At 36.9% G+C, this 23,878-nt stretch overlaps 1 protein-coding gene across 1 annotated transcript in view; it reads right to left on the bottom strand.

Moving 5' to 3' along the window:
- Positions 1–23,878, bottom strand: part of LOC132565183 (zinc finger protein aebp2-like) — a 64,576-nt gene that overhangs the window by 10,772 nt on the left and 29,926 nt on the right. The window contains exons 2-3 of the mRNA XM_060229813.1: positions 6,338–6,421; positions 662–1,218 (exon numbers count right to left, since the gene is read on the bottom strand). Of these exons, the coding sequence (XP_060085796.1) occupies positions 662–1,218; positions 6,338–6,421 (641 nt within the window). The remainder of the gene's footprint in view (positions 1–661; positions 1,219–6,337; positions 6,422–23,878) is intronic.

Genomic DNA, 23,878 nt, shown 5'->3' with positions numbered 1-23,878 from the left:
CTTCTATTGATACTGTAACATTACTCAACAGAAAACTGTCAGTTTGTCTAGCAGGACCCGTAACTATCTTCTATTGAAGCTAAATTAGTACTAAACAGAAAATTGTCAGTTTGTCTAGCAGGACCTGTAACTATCTTCTATTGAGCAGCATTACATTAGTACTGAGAAGAAAACTGGCATTTGGTCAAGCACATTAGTACTAAGAAGAACACAGTAAAACTGAAGATCTGCATTTAGTACACAACACAGAAATTTCTCTTTAGTAATTAACAAAACTTTGAATGCAGTAAACATCATCTTTGCATAAAACTACTGCAACTTGACAAATGTAATCAACACAGTGTTTCAATGGTCACCAAAAGTAGCACAATACTATTGTCATCCTTGTATTGGTCATCTGTGTCCTGGTTATCCTTGCACTGGTGATATCTCTGTTTAAACCTCAAGTTACACTCTTTTCACAGAAAATAAATTGTAAAAAATCTTTGCAACAACTGATCTTTGGTTAAACTGGATGGGCCAACAAAAACACAAGTCTTCAGCAATTTGGCCTTAACCTGTTTGATCCATTTTTTGAGAAATTTAGATTTAAATGCCAATGATGTGCCTGAATTCTTATTGACGACAATGATTCACTTTGAAAAGAGCTAATTATTCTTACCTGCCGTATGACGCCGTCGTTTTAACTTTTTGCGTCGCCACATTTTTGTTGGTGTGTCCTCTCGGGACTTTTGTGTGCGGTTGTTGTTGCTTTGCTGCACTGCGAAGTGACTATTTACGTGGCGTTCCAGTCCTTTCTGGGAGGTGAATCTCATCACACATCCATCTACAATACACTTAAACGGCTTGTCGCCGCTGTGACTTAGTATATGCCTTTCCAACCATGATCTAGAACACGAACTTTTGTCAAATACTTTACAACCCTGCCACAGGCACACATAAGTTTCACCACTCTGAGTGTCCACATGACACTGCCTAATATGGTCCATGAGGGCTGGTGGTTCAAGCCCACACTCGCAGTCCTTCCATTTACATGCTATATAAGTCTCTTTACAACTACATTGTGTGTCTGCCGGCCGACTGTCCTTACTTATAGGGCTGAGCACACAGCTCCCCACGATGGATAAAGGTGTACACGAACGCGACGTGTCGGGGGTTACCTGTTCTGATGCACATCCCCCCTCCACTAGTCTTGTTATCTCTTTCTCTTCTGACAAACTGAAACACAGAACATAACAGAGATAGGACTTGTTATTGTACTGGACACATTAATAGTTAGATATTAAATCAATAGTATACAATAAACTGGTCATATTCATTTTCTCTTAAATCCTAGAAAATCTATAAGACATGAATTCCCCTGCTCCTATGCAAACCACCATGTGATAAGTGCATAACTTAAGATACTATGGAGAAAATACAAACCATATCTATCCAGACGTTCTCAAAATACAACAATAGTTTGGAACATAACAGGATGTGACAATCAGAACCTTTGGTCAATTCAGGAATGGTCAATATCAGACTCTTAGTCCAGGAATGGTCAATATCAGACTTTAAGTCCAGGAATGGTCAATATCAGACTTTTAGTCCAGGAATGGTCAATATCAGACTCTTAGTCCAGGAATGGTCAATATCAGACTCTTAGTCCAGGAATGGTCAATATCAGACTTTTAGTCCAGGAATGGTCAATATCAGACTTTTAGTCCAGGAATGGTCAATGTCAGACTTTTAGTCCAGGAATGGTCAATGTCAGACTTTTAGTCCAGGAATGGTCAATGTCAGACTTTTAGTCCAAGAATGGTCAATATCAGACTCTTAGTCCAGGAATGGTCAATATCAGACTCTTAGTCCAGGAATGGTCAATGTCAGACTTTTAGTCCAGGAATGGTCAATGTCAGACTTTTAGTCCAGGAATGGTCAATATCAGACTTTTAGTCCAGGAATGGTCAATGTCAGACTTTTAGTCCAAGAATGGTCAATATCAGACTCTTAGTCCAGGAATGGTCAATGTCAGACTTTTAGTCCAGGAATGGTCAATGTCAGACTTTTAGTCCAGGAATGGTCAATATCAGACCCTAGTCCAGGAATGGTCAATATCAGACTTTTAGTCCAGGAATGGTAAATATCAGACTTTTAGTCCAGGAATGGTCAATATCAGACTTTTAGTCCAGGAATGGTCAATATCAGACTCTTAGTCCAGGAATGGTAAATATCAGACTTTTAGTCCAGGAATGATCAATATCAGACCCTAGTCCAGGAATGGTCAATATCAGACTTTTAGTCAAGGAATGGTCAATATCAGACTCTTAGTCCAGGAATGGTCAATATCAGACTTTTAGTCCAGGAATGGTCAATATCAGACTTTTAGTCCAGGAATGGTCAATATCAGACTTTTAGTCCAGGAATGGTCAATGTCAGACTTTTAGTCCAAGAATGGTCAATATCAGACTCTTAGTCCAGGAATGGTCAATGTCAGACTTTTAGTCCAGGAATGGTCAATGTCAGACTTTTAGTCCAGGAATGGTCAATATCAGACCCTAGTCCAGGAATGGTCAATATCAGACTTTTAGTCCAGGAATGGTAAATATCAGACTTTTAGTCCAGGAATGGTCAATATCAGACTTTTAGTCCAGGAATGGTCAATATCAGACTCTTAGTCCAGGAATGGTAAATATCAGACTTTTAGTCCAGGAATGATCAATATCAGACCCTAGTCCAGGAATGGTCAATATCAGACTTTTAGTCAAGGAATGGTCAATATCAGACTCTTAGTCCAGGAATGGTCAATATCAGACTTTTAGTCCAGGAATGGTCAATATCAGACTTTTAGTCCAGGAATGGTCAATATCAGACTTTTAGTCCAGGAATGGTCAATATCAGACTTTTAGTCCAGGAATGGTCAATATCAGACTTTTAGTCCAGGAATGGTCAATATCAGACTTTTAGACCAGGAATGGTCAATATCAGACTTTTTGGTCTAGATAAGGCTGATATCAGACTGAGACAAACTCCTAAAGCTATACAAAACTAGAAGTTTTCAAAAGGAAAAATTGATGACGGATGGATACTGCAGTCGTTGTAATAGTTTTTAGTTCTATATTTTCTGATAATGTCTGTAATACAACAAAGTTTCTATACTAGAAAAATTTGCTGACATGTGTACATTATGTTGTCTGTCTAATGATGGGTATAACCATGGATATCCTACATAACAACATTACCAAACCAAGGAAAAGTTAGAAAAACTGGAAACTTGTAATCAGAACATTAATCTCATCATGTATCAGCTTGTATATAAACTTTTGTAAGTAAGGAAACAGGAACTGAATCTGACTGTAATCTTTTAATCATGTGCTGATGTATTGGTACATAAAGCATAACCTTCAATATATACAAATCCCATGGGTGCACACAAGGTCCCTGACAACCAGATGTTACATGTGAGCTGATCTAGGGTTGTCACTAGGATATCAGTACCAGCACAGTTCTATGTATACCACTGACCTAGTGACCTAGATGTGGTCAATATCCCATCACACTGTTGACATATTACACAATAGATTTAATAGTAATCTATTAAGGTAATGCTGTTTAAATACATACTGTTCATTACATCTTTGTTTCATAAAATCACTGTAAGGCAATGTACTGATTACAGGCAATAATCTTTGTGGTATCCGGCCACAACCTATTGCAGGGAACTGCTGACATAGCTTAATAAGAGGCAGTCACCTGGAAGTCATGGTAGTCAGTGGAATGAGTTCTGTCAATAAAGCATTCCATGTTAACAACGTAAAGTATCCCCAGCAACCCATTAACACACAACATTACCTAGCTACACAGTAACATACATTACCTAGCTACCAAGTAACACACAACATTACCTAGCTACCCATTAACACACAACATTACCTAGCTACACAGTAACATACATTACCTAGCTACCAAGTAACACACAACATTACCTAGCTACCAAGTAACACACAACATTACCTAGCTACCCATTAACACACAACATTACCTAGCTACACAGTAACATACATTACCTAGCTACCAAGTAACACACAACATTACCTAGCTACACAGTAAAATACATTACCTAGCTACCAAGTAACACACAACATTACCAAGCTACCCATTAACACACAACATTATCTAGCTACCCATTAACACACAACATTACCTAGCTACCCAGTAACACACATTACCTAGCTACTCAGTAACATACATTACCTAGCTACACAGCAACACACATTACCTAGCTACACAGTAACATACATTACCTAGCTATACAGTGACATAAATTACCTAGCTACACAGTAACACACATTACCTAGCTACTCAGTAACATACATTACCTAGCTACACAGCAACACACATTACCTAGCTACACAGTAACATACATTACCTAGCTATACAGTAACACACATTACCTAGCTACACAGTAACATACATTACCTAGCTACACAGTGACATAAATTACCTAGCTATACAGTAACATACATGACCTAGCTACACAGTAACATACATTACATAGCTACACAGTAACATACATTGCCTAGCTACACAGTAACTTACATTACCTATCTACACAGTAACATACATTACCTAGCTACACAGTAACATACATTACCTAGCTACACAGTAACATACATTACCTAGCTACACAGTAACATACATTACCTAGCTACCAAGTAACATACATTGCCTAGCTACACAGTAACATACATTACATAGCTACACAGTAACATACATTACATAGCTACACAGTAACATACATTACATAGCTACACAGTGACATACATTACCTAGCTACACAGTGACATACATTACCTAGCTACACAGTAACATACATTACCTAGCTACACAGTAACATACATTACCTAGCTACACAGTAACATACAAAACAAGAGACCACAGCCTTTAATGATCATCTGACCATCAATGGATAGTGGTCTCACAAATCATCTGATTTCAAATCCATTGAGGTACTAAGGAAGAGTAGCATTCTGCAGCAAAATATTGACTAGCTTCCCCATTTGGGGCCCTCCCCTAAGTCCCTCGGGGTTGATTCAACTTATGAGTTTAAGAATTAATTGCCCACCTTACTGATGCTTCAGACAAAATCTGAATTAAATCCATGTAAGTATTCAGGAAGGGTAGCATTTGGGGCAAAGTGTTGTCTAACTGCCCTTTTGGGGCCCCATCCCCAGGTCCCAATGGGTGGATTCAAGTTTCTGAATGTAACTAATAATTCCCCACCCCGAATGATATTTCTGACCAAATTTGGTTGAAATCCACCTCGGCCTTATGCAGGAGTAGTGTTTTTAAGGAAAAGTTTACGGATGACGTGCAGCACACAGTGATGGACAATGCATTTAATTACCTAACTCCCTAGTAACACACAACATTACTTAGCTCGCCAGTAACTTACAACATCCCTAGATACCAAGTATACTACACACAACATCCCTAGCTTTCCAGCCGTTCTGATAAGCTATCATTATATTTTCCAATTTACAATCATTAAATATTATGTAATATGTTTTATGCTAAAGGCAGATTTGGATTGATTGGTAGACGTTAACAGATGATGACTAAATATGCGTCTGGAATCTCAATCAGCAGAGAACATGGCCATCTAACTATAAAAATCTTAATTTAATATGAAAATCTTTCTAAAGATCATGAAACAATGAAGCCTAAGGGTCCAAGCCACTTGCCCAATACTTAAATTCATTGACACATTTAATATTCAAATGCTTTAGAAAATATCTTAGAATTCTTTTTTTTTTTTTTTTAAATATTTAACCACTCAAAGGCTTTTAAAAACTGCAAGTTGATAAAAACAAAAACAAACAAAAAACATTTGTTTCAAGACTGACAACAAATTCAAGGATTTTTCAAGGCTGCCTTAATCATAGTTCTGCTACATGACAGCAGTGACAAGCTGAAACAATGAAATGACTTTGGGCCTCTTATAATTAATTCTTCACAAGAAGAAGCCAATCAATTGATCTCATATTTCAACCCTGTTACCTTAACAGATCAATCAAGGTCAATTATTTTAACAATATGAAATGAGAATGCAAGGCCATGAAATTCTTTTCCCACATTTGTTACCTGTAATAATGAAATGCAGGTCAAGGTAGTTTATATATAAACAAACTTACTAGTTCTTTATTCTTTCAGAAGCTACATACCTGATACTAGACAATTCTATGCTAGCTGAAGAGGAAGCTTTCTTATTAAGTTAATTTTCAAATTACAACAAGTCATTGAGAAATTTTTTACGAAAGTCATTGCTATAGTGATGTTTAATGAATAAGACTACCTGGATACTCCATTCTTGTCGGAGAACAGGTCCACACAGGGGAAAGTGCACTGCGGTGTCTCCTGCTCTTCATCCTTACAGTCTCTGTTGGGAAAACAAATACAAGGATTGATAGCTAGTCTATAACATGTCATAACGTTAAACATACCTGTCTCAGCTGTGATACATTTGTTGGTAAGGGCAGTAGGCACTCTCACTGCTCATTGAATAATGAATGTGAATGTTGTATTTACATAATAAAACACAGTGCTAGAAATTTTGTCAAAAACTGTTCCCATAACCATGTACTGTCCCCTTAACCATCATAAAACACTGTCCAGAATATCATGTGATTCATTTGGTCTTGAATTTTGTGAAGCTTGAAATACTTGTGATCTACACTTGCTTATTAAATCAGGAAATGTTTCTGGAAATGAAGAGGCTGTTCTCTAATTCAGAAATGAAAAATATAGAAAAACAACCACATTTTATCACCCTCAGACTTGTGTTGTACAGCCATGAGATGCTTGAGAGTCGCATATAACCCTTAAGCATGAAATTCATATTCACAGCAATTGCAAATGAAATGTAAAGATTGTTCATCTTTAGATTACAGATTAAATGATGAAGAGAAGCTTGCATGCTTGTCACAATGTACGTGTCCACACCATCCAATCAGGCTCTGTTCCTCTACATGTTAATCACATTGCTAGTATACCTCAATGAGTTTTCCATTACGTAATGACACATTATCATGAAAGAGCAGAAATCGGCAGAAATACTCCACACTTAGTGCACTTTTTCATCAGATGTCAGATTGAAAGCCAGCCAGATTGAAAGTAGCTCTAGAGATTCATCTTTATATAATCATACATGTATGAATGTAACACTGCAGGTTTATAAACACTCCACTCCCTAATCTTTTTATTTCAAAATGGGTCAAGTATTTACTTTTGACCCCTTGATATTGACCTATGACCATCAAATTTTAATCAACTACAGAATTTGATTTCATGATATTATGTGTGAAAATGAAAATCCTAAAAAAACTGTTGAAGGGTTTGTAAAATACTTCGTACACAAACTTTTTTATTTAAAAAATGATGAGAAGTGATGATTGTCCATTTGATGCTAATTAATGTCCACCAAAATCTGAAGATATTGTATGAATATGAACAAGGTCTATGTGACATTCTTAATTTGGTAGAATATCACATGCTGTCCCTTCCTTTGAATTTCAAATTGTCCACCATGTATACTTATTCTGTCATTTTTCTAGATTTTACATAAAATCACCTTTACAGCTATAAACATCTGAAGTTGATAGCAGTGAAATGAAAATACTCTGATCAAAATAGATTTAAGCTGTCTGTAAAAATTCCCTGTAGCTGACTATATGATTGAGTGTACAGAGAAAGGCCTGTCAATGAAATTATCATCTGGGGTATGGAGTGTGTCGACTATAATAGGGTGTTAGGGGCTGCTGCAGACACATCAGAAAAAGATGCTGCCTATGCCCTATCATCTCACACATGTGACAGCACCATCACACTCCAAAACACTCCAATTGAGGCGCAAGTCATCCTGAATAATTCATGATAAAAGTCCGCTGTAAAATCGTCCACTTTACATCAAAATGCAATAAAATTTGTTATAAATATAATCATACGTCTATAAGTCATAAACAGTCTCAACTGCCACTACAGTTGTGAGGCCGCTACAGTTGTGAGGCCGCTACTGATGGTTGTGAGGCCGCTACCGATGGTTGTGAGGCCACTACTGATGGTTGTGAGGCCACTACTGATGGTTGTAAAGCCACTGCTGATGGTTGTGAGGCCGCTACCGATGGTTGTGAGGCCACTACTGATGGTTGTGAGGCCACTACTGATGGTTGTAAAGCCACTGCTGATGGTTGTGAGGCCACTACTGATGGTTGTGAGGCCACTACTGTTGTGAGGCTGCTACTGATGGTTGTGAGGCCACTACTGTTGTGTGAGGCCACTACTGTTGTGAGGCCGGTACTATTGTGTGAGGCCACTACTGTTGTGAGGAGACTTCAAAGTTTACAAGCAATGCTTGGTTACAACCCTTATAAAACAACCTGTACTACCTCATAATTATAACCTTTTCCATTTAGTTTTCTGTTACTAAAATGGATTTGAAAAGATAACACAATGTATTTCTGTACCTTATTGGAGAAAGATTTGATGAGTGTTCAAAATAAATTTAATGATTTCACATAATCTATCGAAATCCATCAGTATAAGTTAAGAGTTTATAATCCATCAGTATGTGATATTTATCTGCTTCATTAAACCAATAATAAAGCATAAGATTTACTAGAAGCTTTACGGTAATGACAGTTGTACATGCTTGCATTACCTTAAAACATGTGCACATACATTACCGGAACAGCTGGTCCAATATACTTCCTATGTGCCTCCTTAAATACCCCTCAGAAGATAAAATTAAAACAAACTGAGCACCTTGCCGCCAGACCCCTATCTACAACTATTTGCCTGGTCCCTTTATAACTTGCTGCAGTAATCGCATTTCAGGGGAACGTGCACAAAGACAGAAAGACAAGGCACTTTTGCAAAGCACTGGTTTGGTTTGGATATTTCCTTCTCCAGGTGCAACAAAATGCCCAGAGAGCCATGACACATGCAGAAATCTCAGCTGAACAAATGTGCAGGTCTCACCAGCATAACAGCTCAGTGAATTTCAATTCCTCCAATTCACCGAACAAGATGCATGAAGCCCAAATCTTATTGAACAGAAAAGAAGCATTCCCGCATGGTTAACTACAAATTATATGTCTTTCGCATTTATTTCAGGAGTCGCAAAGCCTCCACTATAATCAAATTGTACAATTTAGCATGATAATATCCAACTATATTTTAAATAAATTTGGGGGGAAAAAAAACATTGATCAAACAAACCAAATCTTTAATTGTATCACATTATTAAGGTGAGAATGATTAGAAAATATTTAAACATTTTTAAAGAGAACATTAAAAGACTAAATGTGAGAAGTCATGATGATGTATTGGGTGACATATCAGGCCTGGGGTTTTTGATGCTAGAAATGTTTATCAAAGTACATAACACATCAACAGTACTGATTAATCACAGGCCAAACCCTGTGGAGGGCCACCTAGAAAGTGTGTCACTCATGTCAAGTGTGTCATAAGGTCTACTGTCGATTGGCCACCCAGATATAAACCTAATACTTCAAACACTCTCAATTCACATAGTCATGGGGTTGGTTTAACTTTTTTTTTTTTTGGTGTTTTTTTTTAGATAGGTTATTCAAGTCTTATGCTGTGTGCAAACAGAAAATCAAATCACATTTTTCAAATTAAAAAAAAATTAGCCCCCCTCTCTCCTTTTGGTAATATTTTACTTCTGGGTAGGTGTTTCCCTAATCCTGTAGAGCACAGTATAGGCAAGGGATTTGATGAAATACAAGTCTTTACAGGAAAGAACAGCTGGCACAACTTTTAATACTTTCAGCAATCTGAATTCAGAACTACAATACTTTCACCATTCCAACACAAAGCAACTATGTCAAAGATTTTGTGACCAACGATACTCATACATTTCATGAATAAACATTCCACAACCAAACAACAGTCTAATGTTCTATAAACAACAGTCTAGTGTTCTATAAACAACAGCATAATGTTCTATAAACAACAATCTAATGTTCTATAAACAACAGTCAAATGTTCTATAAACAACAGTCTAATGTTCTATAAACAACAGTCTAATGTTCTATAAACAACAGCATAATGTTCTATAAACAAGTCTAATGTTCTGTAAACAACAGTCTAAAGTTCTGTAAACAACAGCATAATGTTCTATAAACAACAGTCTAATGTTCTGTAAACAACAGTCTAATGTTCTATAAACAACAATCTAAAGTTCTATAAACAACAGTCAAATGTTCTATAAACAACAGTCTAATGTTCTATAAACAACAGTCTAATGTTCTATAAACAACAGTCAAATGTTCTATAAACAACAGTCTCATGTTCTATAAACAACAGTCTAATGTTCTATAAACAACAATCTAATGTTCTATAAACAACAGTCTAATGTTCTGTAAACAACAGTCTAATGTTCTGTAAACAACAGTCAAATGTTCTATAAACAACAATCTCATGTTCTATAAACAACAGTCTAATGTTCTGTAAACAACAGTCTAATGTTCTATAAACAACAGTCTAATGTTCTATAAACAACAATCTAATGTTCTATAAACAACAGTCTAATGTTCTGTAAACAACAGTCTAATGTTCTATAAACAACAGTCAAATGTTCTATAAACAACAGTCTAATGTTCTATAAACAACAGTCTAATGTTCTATAAACAACAGTCTAATGTTCTATAAGAAATAAAAGTAATTCATGTTCCACAGCTTAACAGAAAAACATTCTACAAACAAACAACAGACAAACCTTCCATGAACAAACAACAGACAAACATTCCATGAACAAACAACAGACAAACCTTCCATGAACAAACAACAGACAAACCTTCCATGAACAAACAACAGACAAACATTCTATGAACAAACAGACAAACATTCTATGAACAAACATCCATTATTTTCTGCTGAGGTTTACTGTTATGAGTAGCATTAATAAATCAACATGAAAAAAGCTGATCAGTATGACATCTAAACAAATGTAAAATTAATTCAGTGAAATCCAGATCTGGTTTGACACTGTCGTCTGGCCCGAGGTACAGCAGACCATTTTATGACTACCTTTAAAGAAGTCATTAGGTGGCAGCCATACCTTATTGTTGTATGTAAATTCAGCAACAATAGATTTTTTTTGTATGCATATCATGGTCAAATCCATTTCAGCAAAAAAGCCTGAGCTCAGACCACACAAAATCTCAGTATAATAGGAATATCAAGTTATTATCTCAGATTTCGCGAAGAAAAACTCTCACCAACTGTTCCCTGCATGAAGTACTAAAACACAACCCTTTATCACAGAGCATGAAATGAAGCCATTTATAATTGCATGAGAACGTATTTTGCTAAGTACTTAGAGCAAGCCAGAGGGATATGACTCATGTAGTCGTTGGCTAATCTTGTGGAAATTGACAAGGCATAGCAAAAAAAAATGTTGAAAAAATCCCATATCTGTTAAATATTCCAAAGTCATTGTAAACAAAATAGAATAATTATTAGGAAATATCTAGGGAACTACACTTTTCCATACAGCATAAATGGCTGCTTCATGTACAAATGACTTTTAAAAAGTAACCTGAAAACCTAGCTCTAAGGTAAATTTTTTTTTCCATTACAACATTTTACTTTATATTTTACAGAAACTAACAAATAAAGTAAGATCTCTTTGATGGCAGAATTTCTGATGTTTCATTTAATACCCATAGAAACAGCAGACCATGCTTTTAAATGTCATACTGGCAGACATTATTCTTAATGTAATCTATGCAAATTGTGTAAATACTCTTCTTCCAAAATGCATTTATCTAATGCATAAACTTTCCCTGTGGTTACAACTGAAGGTGTGGCTCTCTTATATAAAAGCCGGCCCTCAAACCCATTTCAGACTATTTTGCACCATATTGTAGAGGCACACTTCCCATACTCCCGTGTGGGTTGATGTGTCTCTCCGTCCATGATGAGGGCCCACAAAATGCAATGATCATCTGATGCTTTTAGACTAATAACAATTACATAAATGTTCAAATTAACATAAAATCTTGGGAGAAAGAAACATTGAATAAAAGCAATCCCCAGTGGTTGCCATGTTTTCCATAGCCCGCAGAAAGCATGGTAAGGGAATACAGATTGCAACAATGACACAACAGTATGGTCAAAGTTTAAACACTACTGTACTGACACAGTGTGGCCCCAACATAAACACTACTGTACTGACACAGTGTGGCCCCAACATAAACACTACTGTACTGACACAGTATGGTCAAAGTTTAAACACTACTGTACTGACACAGTGTGGCCCCAACATAAACACTACTGTACTGACACAGTGTGGCCCCAACATAAACACTACTGTACTGACACAGTGTGGCCCCAACATAAACACTACTGTACTGACACAGTGTGGTCAAAGTTTAAACACTACTGTACTGACACAGTTTAGCCCCAACATAAACACTACTGTACTGACACAGTGTGGCCCCAACATAAACACTACTGTACTGACACAGTATGGTCAAAGTTTAAACACTACTGTACTGACACAGTGTGGCCCCAACATAAACACTACTGTACTGACACAGTGTGGCCCCAACATAAACACTACTGTACTGACACAGTGTGGCCCCAACATAAACACTACTGTACTGACACAGTGTGGCCCCAACATAAACACTACTGTACTGACACAGTGTGGCCCCAACATAAACACTACTGTACTGACACAGTGTGGTCAAAGTTTAAACACTACTGTACTGACACAGAGTAGTCCCAACATAAACACTACTGTACTGACACAGTGTGGTCAAAGTTTAAACACTACTGTACTGACACAGTGTGGCCCCAACATAAACACTACTGTACTGACACAGTGTGGCCCCAACATAAACACTACTGTACTGACACAGTGTGGCCCCAACATAAACACTACTGTACTGACACCAGCTCCCTCAACAGGACAGTCCCCCTTCACACCCTCCCACCTGTTGTAGTGGCTACACCAGCTCCCTCTACAGGTCAGTCCCCCCTTCACACCCTCCCACCTGTTGTAGTGGCTACACCAGCTCCCTCTATAGGACAGTCTTCCCTTCACACCTTTCCATCTGTTGTAGTGGCAACACCAGCTCCCTCTACAGGACAGTCTTCCCTTCACACCTTTCCATCTGTTGTAGTGGCTGCACCAGCTCCCTCTACAGGACAGTCTCCCCTTCACACCCTACCACCTGTTGTAGTAGCTACACCAGCTCCCTCTATAGGACAGTCTTCCCTTCACACCTTTCCATCTGTTGTAGTGGCAACACCAGCTCCTTCTACAGGACAGTCTCACATCACCCTCCCTCCTGTTGTAGTGGCTACACCAGCACCCTATACAGGACAGTCTCACATCACCCTCCCTCCTGTTGTAGTGGCTACAACAGCTCCCTCTACAGGACAGTCTCACATCACCCTCCCACCTGCTGTGGTGGCTACATCAGCTCCCTCTATAGGTCACTGTCACCGTTACACCACTGTTTGAAGTGACTACCTTACCTCTACAAGACGGTGTCACCATCATGCCATTGTTGTAGTGGCTTCACTAGCTCCATCTATATGACATGGACCCCTACATGAACATTTCTAACAGTACACCTGAATATTTCTAAAAGTGTATTTCCATTACTGTCTCCTCACTATGAACTATGTCACTGCCTATTTTTTCTCCAGATACCATAAACTATATGAATACTTCTTTACCCCTGATATATACGTGACCCCTCTACATTCTCCTGATTTATTATCTGTGCATAAAATATTTGCAATCCTAATCAAATGTTTCACTGACAATGTTCATAAATTGGCCTCTGTTGTCTGTTATATCAACCAACTTTGGTCAATGTAATGATTACCACTTTATAAGAAAGGGTGTGACTTATAATCCAGTGCGATTTATACGTGAATCAAATCTAAAAAAAACTGGCCCTGCAGCTTATAGACTGGTGTGGCTTATAACCCCGAAGATATGGTAAATCCCTCTACTTAACTCTTGATATTATAAACTATATCAATCCCTGTCCTTTGTTCCTGATATTATAAACTATATCAATCCCTGTCCTTTGTTCCTGATATTATAAACTATATGAATTCCTGTCCTTTGTTCCTGATATTATAAACTATATGAATTCCTGTCCTTTGTTCCTGATATTATAAACTATATGAATCCCTGTCCTTTGTTCCTGATATTATAAACTATATCAATCCCTGTCCTTTGTTCCTGATATTATAAACTATATGAATCCCTGTCCTTTGTTCCTGATATTGTAAACTATATGAATCCCTGTCCTTTGTTCCTGATGTTGTAAACTATATGAATCCCTCTACTTTACTCCTGATATTGTAAACTATATGAATCCCTCTACTTTACTCCTGATATTAGAAACTATATGAATCTCTCTACTTTACTCCTGATATTATAAACTATATGAATTCCTGTCCTTTGTTCCTGATATTATTAACTATATGAATCCCTGTCCTTTGCTCCTGATATTATAAACTATATGAATCCCTGTCCTTTGTTCCTGATATTGTAAACTATATGAATCCCTGTCCTTTGTTCCTGATATTGTAAACTATATGAATCCCTGTCCTTTGTTCCTGATGTTGTAAACTATATGAATCCCTCTACTTTACTCCTGATATTGTAAACTATATGAATCCCTCTACTTTACTCCTGATATTAGAAACTATATGAATCTCTCTACTTTACTCCTGATATTATAAACTATATGAATTCCTGTCCTTTGTTCCTGATATTATAAACTATATGAATCCCTGTCCTTTGTTCCTGATATTATAAACTATATGAATCCCTGTCCTTTGTTCCTGATATTGTAAACTATATGAATCCCTCTACTTTACTCCTGATATTGTAAACTATATGAATCTCTCTACTTTACTCCTGATATTATAAACTATATGAATTCCTGTCCTTTGTTCCTGATATTATTAACTATATGAATCCCTCTACTTTACTCCTGATATTAGAAACTATATGAATCTCTCTACTTTACTCCTGATATTGTAAACTATATGAATCCCTCTACTTTACTCCTGATATTAGAAACTATATGAATCTCTCTACTTTACTCCTGATATTGTAAACTATATGAATCCCTCTACTTTACTCCTGATATTATAAACTATATGAATACCTGTCCTTTGTTCCTGATATTATAAACTATATGAATCCCTGTCCTTTGTTCCTGATATTGTAAACTATATGAATCCCTCTACTTTACTCCTGATATTATAAACTATATGAATCCCTGTCCTTTGTTCCTGATATTATAAACTATATGAATCCCTGTTCTTTGTTCCTGATATTGTAAACTATATGAATCCCTCCACTTTACTCCTGATATTGTAAACTATATGAATCTCTCTACTTTACTCCTGATATTATAAACTATATGAATCCCTGTCCTTTGTTCCTGATATTATAAACTATATGAATCTCTCTACTTTACTCCTGATATTGTAAACTATATGAATCTCTCTATTTTGCTCCTGATATTATAAACTATATGAATCCCTCTACTTTACTCCTGATATTACAAACTATATGAATCCCTGTCCTTTGTTCCTGATATTATAAACTATATGAATCCCTGTCCTTTGTTCCTGATATTATAAACTATATGAATCCCTGTCCTTTGTTCCTGATATTATAAACTATATGAATCCCTGTCCTTTGTTCCTGATATTATAAACTATATGAATCCCTCTACTTTACTCCTGATATTATAAACTATATGAATCCCTGTACTTTCTTATAATGTTGTCACTTATTTTGTTCATTACATTATACATAACGCATGCAGTATACCTAATGAACATGTGTTGTACAGCAGTCGGTTTTCAACCCTGATTACATCTCCGTTAGCCTATACTGAAAGGTTTCAGAGCTGTGATGAGATATATTCAACAATGGATCTAAAATGTAATATTGATCTCAAATGACCTTGAATCTGAAACACAAAAAGCTGTAGAAAGTCTCAAGTAACATAATAGCTAAAACATTCCGTGCTGGTTTTTATCAAAGATCTTTATCAGAATTAACCCCAGAAGTCCTTAAGCTTCTGAATAGTGAAGAGAATGGACACCCAGAAAGAATGCCTCAATGTTATCAAAAGATAGAGCAGATGCTTTAGGCATTTCATCTTTCAGTTGAGAATTATATCAAAGTGAATTTCTTCATCTTAATTCCTGCTGACAGCTTGTCTCGTTGCTGCCTGACATCAACTACAGAAACAAATGCTCTATATATACAGTACAAACTGTCAGGTGAAAACCTATAATCTCAAGACCTCTACCTACCTTGTTAATTAAAAAAGCATTCAATCAAACACTCAGAGACATACAGGTGGAGTCAATTTTTGTTCATCCCCACAACTTAAAAATAAATAGTGTACAGATTTTTCTCAGATGAATCCCAGTAATCTTAGGCCCATACCTATGCAAGTCCATCTCTTCCTTCACCTATAGTATTTCTGATCCTCACAGACCAATCTTTTTCCTCACCTATATTATTTCTGATCCTCACAGACCAATCTCTTTCCTCACCTGTATCATTTCTGATCCTCACAGACCAATCTCTTTCCTCACCTCTAGTACGTCTGATCCTCATAGGCCAATCTCTTCCCTCACCTATATTATTTCTGATCCTCACAGACCAATCTCTTCCCTCACCTATATTATTTCTGATCCTCACAGACCAATCTCTTCCCTCACCTATAGTTTGTCTGATCCTCACAGACCCCTCTCTTCCCTTACCTAGTCAGTCTGACCACCACAGACCCCTCTCTTCCCTTACCAAGTCAGTCTGACCACCACAGGCCTCTCTCTTCCCTTACCTAGTCAGTCTGACCACCACAGACCCCTCTCTTCCCTTACCTAGTCAGTCTGACCACCACAGGCCCCTCTCTTCCCTTACCTAGTCAGTCTGACCACCACAGGCCCCTCTCTTCCCTTACCTAGTCAGTCTGACCACCACAGGCCTGGTTCTCCCCACATCCATATAGATACACTAATCTTGATATTAGAGGAGTAAATACAAGCCTTACAATATGTTGTGGGATACAATTTCACACTTCTACTCTAAGGGGTCGTTTTAACACTTCAGCCAGATGTTTGAACTTCCTGTGTAAGTTGGGTAAGCTAATGCCCTTTTGCTGGGAAGGCCTGTCAACATGTGTAACTCTCATTATTCTGTTTCAACCCAGAAGTTCAGATAGGCTACAAGAGTCAATATATTACTATATTTTACCCACACTAAACCTGGGCATGTTCCCTTTCACACAAGCTGTGTAAGTACTTCAACAAATAAGATGAATAAGCATTAAGAACTATAACAGTTCAATACAGTACATTCTATAATAACAGTAATATAACACATTTTTAATTGCATAATTTTCAAGATCTAATCACTGATATGTATATGAATGGCCGATAACATGACCACCATTCTGATGTTTAGTCAATATATGGTGTACATTTTGCATGACGAGACAGATGATTGACATTATAAAAATTCATAATAGCGACCTGCAAAAGTCTGACACTGAATTACGATGATGACAATCTTAGCAACAAGTTTCACCTTTACACTACAGACAAACAATCACACATTCAATAATGTTTTATTGCATAGAACTTAATTATCATGATCATATTACAAATTATGAAACCATAACCGATAATCAAATATTTATGATTACAGAGCATTGATCAACAGCTCTACAAAGAGATCCAGAAAAAATTTCTGAGTTTTACTCTCGTCTCTTTGATGTAAATTGTTTCTGATAAAGAGCACCATACATTGACCGTGAAACACCAAAAATGACTCCTTATCCCATAGTGGGCCTTTCATCTTAAACCACAGCCTGTGATGGCACCAACAGTCACGATGCTACAAGGATGACAGTCCAAGCTACATGAGGAATAAATGGTCGCACAATTTGTTCTAGTCAAAAATGGCCTAAGTTGTCGAAGTCTTTCTCTTAGATGCATGGCTGCATATACTCCTATGTATTTAAGAAATTCTCTTCGTAAAAATCTGATAAAAAGTCTAGAAGATAGAAAAGAACATAGATAATTTTACTGACTATATCAACAGCCCCTCCACAATACTTTCCACAAAGGAATTTATTTCTTTTCCATTAACTATTGTATAAATACACCTTTACTGACATTTTATTTATTCATGATCTTTATCCTGGATGGATTTTCAATAAAGCCCTCCAACAAAGGCATGGCAAGGAATGCAGGAAGTGGGGTAAGGCTGGTTAGGACCTCTAAATGCTGCTGGTCTTGATTACTTTTTAATCTGTAATCCTCTGTATAGGAGTGCTGTGGATCCTGATTAGCCCACACTTGAGTACCTTTATGTGTGATTAGTGACTAACAATACAGCTGTTAGTGGTCAAAAGAGGCTCTATCCCAGAAATGGTATAACATGTCCTATACTTCTTTGTCGTCCCATGTTTAAGATTAAATCATACAGATCTCACTTTCCTGTATTCCCAGCATCAGTTGTTTTGTGAGTTTTCATGATATTAAGTATCTCGTAGTTCATCGTCATCAGTTCTGAATTATGTAAAGTTTGATGTAAACATTTTTACATTATAATAGTGTTATATGTGCTTTTAATACCTGTATCATAGAGAACGCTTCGCTTAGATACACCTGTAAGACATGTGCCTATGTAGTATCAGTGTAGTATAAGAGTAGTGTAGTGACTGATGTCACTGGCCACATACTTTACGTTTGAAGCACAGATGACACTTACCTAAGCTTCCTACCATCGGAGACATGAGTAAGTGTCTGTCGATCACAGACAGCAGTCTTGCAACATATCCACAGCATAATAACTTATTACACACACTAAAAATCATATCCCTACACAGGTAATACGCCAATCCATAACATATACTGGTAACTGTAACCCAACGCTGACCCAGTAAGTCGTCAGCTGCACTAAGGGTGACCTGGAAATGAAAGCATGGCCACATCGCTATAAATATCCCACTGGAATTAGCAGCTCAGCAAATCTACAACACCGTCTTTTCATAAAGCTTCTCATATAGAGTAATTTGTCATAATTGATAGTAATAGGGAAACAACTATAGACATAGACTCGTTGTAAAACATAGAATCAACCCTAAAACAAAGATTACAATACTGTACTGCAAGTGGAAAGATGTGAAAACCAATATTAATGTATACAATTCCAAGACACATCGATATTTGAGAGAACAGAAAGGATATTATTGTTGCAGTTGAACTACAGTGACACTTTCAGAGTCTAGGGAGGCAGATTTTAAACATGTAGATGAGATACCATTATATTGAATTGTGAAGTTAACATGGCACATACCAGTTGTAAATAAATCCCTGAACACAAACAATAAGCTTCAGCCTCACGATTTTGAGTTTTAATCCATAGTTAAAATCTCATTTCTCTGCTAATGATCAGATCATATTAAAATTTATTATTACTTGCTTTTCTTATACATTAAACTTTGTTCATTTTTCTCGAGAACTTTGAAGTAAGCCGATATTTTCAGATGTAATCAAGATATATCACAGATTCTGTTTAAAACTGGACTCCTCACTGAACAAGTCTGAAGGTTTGATTGTTTCACATGAAGATGTGTGTTATGGAATAATAGAATTTTACATGAGTTTGTCCAGTGAACATGGATATCTCAACTGTTATGCAGCAGCAAATCCCTTACACAAGGGTTGAAATACCCTTGTCCCTAAAACAGACTCGTGTTTGATTATTTTGACTCGCATATTTAAAAGTAACAAATTGTAAATTGTTGTGCAGCCTATTCATTATGTCATCATCACTGTCCCTGGAAATATGCCTTGAAAATCATGTTCTTATCAATTTGAAACCAGGTAACACTACACAAAATGACCATGTTAATCTAGTGTGAGTTGTGTCGTCATTATCAATGTGTGACATGGTAACGAATACACTGTCCATATTCTACTTTCTCAGACTGTCTTACACTGTCCATATAGTTTACAGTGACGTACTATCTCAGAGAATGTCATGCACTGCCAATACCTTAGTGTGATGTACTGTCTCAAAGACCGTTATACATCATGCATACTTCACAGTGATGTACACGGCTCACACACCATCTTACACTGTCCATATATTTTACAGTGACATACTATCCCAGAGAATGCCATACCCTGTTCATACCTTAGTGTGATGTACTGTCCTAGAGACCGCCATACCCTGTTCATACCTTAGTGTGATGTACTGTCCTAGAGACCGCCATACCCTGTTCATACCTTAGTGTGATGTACTGTCCTAGAGACTGCCATACCCTGTTCATACCTTAGTGAGATGTAGTATCCTAGAGACCGCCATACCCTGTTCATACCTTAGTGTGATGTACTGTCCTAGAGACTGCCATACCCTGTTCATACCTTAGTGTGATGTACTGTCCTAGAGACCGCCATACCCTGTTCATACCTTAGTGTGATGTACTGTCCTAGAGACTGCCATACCCTGTTCATACCTTAGTGTGATGTACTGTCCTAGAGACTGCCATACCCTGCCCACACCTTATTGCGATGTACTGTGTCCTAGAGACTGACACTAACAAAGGTTACACACATATATGTGGAAGGCAACAATGTATGTAATTAGTTTATAACACAAAGTTGATATGTTCTAAACAAACTGATGCATTGCAATGGTCCAAGTGCTGCTGTAAGCAGACGTGTACAGGGCCTGTTGTAGCTATGATAGCCAGCTCAACACCTCCAGTCAGCAGACAGCAGCAGAAAATTTGCCATCTCACAATAAATCAAACAAGAGATATTGATTGACTACACACTGACATCCTACAATACTGATAAAAGCCTTCTAAAGGCGACCTGTCAGATATACAATTTTTTTTCCCTCATACTTTTTTTCACCTATCTGTTTCATTTTTTTTTTCATCTAGTGTCAATTTGTACAGCAGTACAATAAAATCTGGAATCCAGTTATATTTAGGTCTGTCATTATCTGCTCCCTCAGATAGCCTACCACCCCTTTAATGGTGCTCTGTCTACAACAGATACCATGTGTACCACGACCAGGCCACTCAAGGGTCACGTAGTTCATTCAGGTATCGAACACCTGTGCACCCAGGTAAGTCCTTCCCACCATTCTCCATGGACAACAAAGAAAATAAAATGATTTATTTTATACTTAAAGAGTTATTATTCAAGTAAAATAGATTTAATGGCCAATGCAGACATTTATCTAAATGTCTGAACTATGTACCTCACATTGAGATCTTGCATATCTGGTCGTCATATTGAAAGGGGAAGACATCTTGGATAAGCATGTGACACTTATTGAACATGTTTGAAAATCTTTGTTCTGATAATTATTCAAAAGTGATCTTTAGATGTGTGTTTGGTTAAAAGAACAAAGCAACCGCTAAAATGAAAAGATGTGCTACATGCCATATATGAGGCTTTCAATTATCTATCATAAACAAATGAACATTCAAATTTGTGTAAAAATTGTCTTGATGTCTTCAATGATTTATCAACCATGTTGCCTGGCGGCGACATCAAATATGTAGATATCAATACAGAAGAAGCATTTAAAGCAAACAAGCAGCTATTGAGTAATCTGCATCAAAAGATTAACTCAACCATACTGGGATTATCATTGAAAATGTACCGGATCTAATTACCATTCACAACAAAACAATTTCCATTTCTTAAATGTCATCTCAGTAAAAACGAAATTCAGGAAACATCAGATTGACCATGCTGATCAATACAGAAAAAAATAAACAGTAACGACTTTCACAGATGTCATTCAATAATAATGTTTATTTTTAGAATATATTATATTGAAAGACGATTTTCATTATAACTGACTAGGACAATAGAAAGCGAAGTTATATACTGATCATAGCCTTCAGACTAGTACTGGGTTCCTAACCATCATAAGACTGACCATGACCATCAGATTCTAGTGAGTATCATAACTATTACACATAGAAACACAGTGTTGAGATTTTCTAAGACTAACTCTAAAATACAGAGTATTGAGATTATCTTGATACTAACACTGATGTACAGTCTTGAAATTATCTTAAGACCAATTCTGATCAACAGACTTGAGAGTACCTGAAGACCAATCCTCGTCAACAAAACCTGGAGATTATCCTAAGACCACATTTTGAGACATAAAGACAGTGTATAGAAACAAAAGTCTAGATCCATATGAAAATTGCATATGAACTCCCACATAAAGAAGGTTACAGGTTCTGTCCCCTTCCTCAGACAAAGTCTTTGGAAGTGTATGAAACTGTACTTAAGTTCTCTGCCTTACAGTCAGCTTCAGATAAGTTGATAATAGAAACCAATGGGCCTACTGATAGCCAATTGTCAGTGAAATGTCACTAGGTGGGATATTATGTCCAGGTTATGACATGATTCAGCCAAATGACACTATAAAATGAGCCAGGAAGAAGCTCTATCGTCTGAGAACAACCAACCATGTGGGACTATTTGTGGTACAGAGTCAAGAATGTAAAGCCCTGAGCTTAGTACAGTTTCTAACTATGGAACAGCAGCAAGACCACAAATAGGGTGTAAAGCCCTGAGCTTAGTACAGTTTCTAACTATGAAGCAGCAACAAGACCACAACTAGGGTGTAAAGCCCACTGCTTAGTACAGTTTCTAACTATGGAGCAGCAACAAGACCACAAATAGGGTGTAAAGCCCTGAGCTTAGTACAGTTTCTAACTATGGAACAGCAACATGACCACAACTAGCAATAATTTTTCAGAATTTTGTGTTTAAATCAAAGAAAGAGTCTGAAGACATCAATTCTGTATTTTAGTGGACCTATTTGAGGCATAGCAGCTTTAGCGACATCAATTCAGAGATTTCAGAGCAGAACCAGCCACTGCAGAGCATCAAGGACCTTAGGACTATGTATGAAAATGAACCATCAAAAGAACAGCATCAAGGACCTCTAGGATTCTGTATGGAGTGATCTTAGGCAATGTGAGAGAAGTTATCAAGCCAGATTCACAGCTCCCTTAGGCCACCATAATCGCCATTAGGCACAAAAATCTGATGGATCCATATCACACACCAAAGAACATGAGCTGCGATCGCAAAACATAGTTACTTGGTCCCACAGGACTAAAACGTCTGGTCCAGAAATATAGGCCTAGATTTTGCAGGCAAAATGAATCAAGCAACAAATAACACCTTCAGTGCATTTCCAGATTTTCAGCACATCAACGTGTCTATGATATCTGTCACTGTATCGCAGTTTAGTTTTCATTAAAGCAGTTGTATTAAAGCACATGCATTATCTCCACAGGACATTAGAAGTGTTCAGGATACTATACTATGCTGCCAGTGTGAACATTCTATCAGTATATTAAGATGATGATAGGGTTTTTTTATGACAATTACAAATCAAGCAAACTTTCTGGCATGGTAGCCTTGGTTTTCGGAGTAAGCCATCCCTTACTTAGCCACAGGGAATAATAAAACTACTAGTCTGATATATACCACCAGACACACTAGGCAGGGAAAACTTAATGTAAATAATGGCTTCACATGTTTCATAGGTAAGAAATTCTTTGAAATTGATACAAGTGATTTTTTTTTATTTAGATAAACAAGTTTGAAAGCAATTCCACATAACTATTTAGTTCATGTGATAAGTAACCAATCTTTACATGTTCATGATATTTCATTAGTAATATTAAATTCTTAAATGAAAATTATGAATAATTCTTGAGGTTTATTTATGGCATATGAATCAAAA

The sequence above is a fragment of the Ylistrum balloti genome, unplaced genomic scaffold (genome assembly GCF_031769215.1).
Source record: "Ylistrum balloti isolate Yb309-2 unplaced genomic scaffold, AGI_CSIRO_Ybal_v1 Utg369700, whole genome shotgun sequence".
Taxonomy (NCBI): Eukaryota; Metazoa; Mollusca; class Bivalvia; order Pectinida; family Pectinidae; genus Ylistrum; species Ylistrum balloti.
This window is presented reverse-complemented; position numbering and strand designations above follow the sequence as displayed.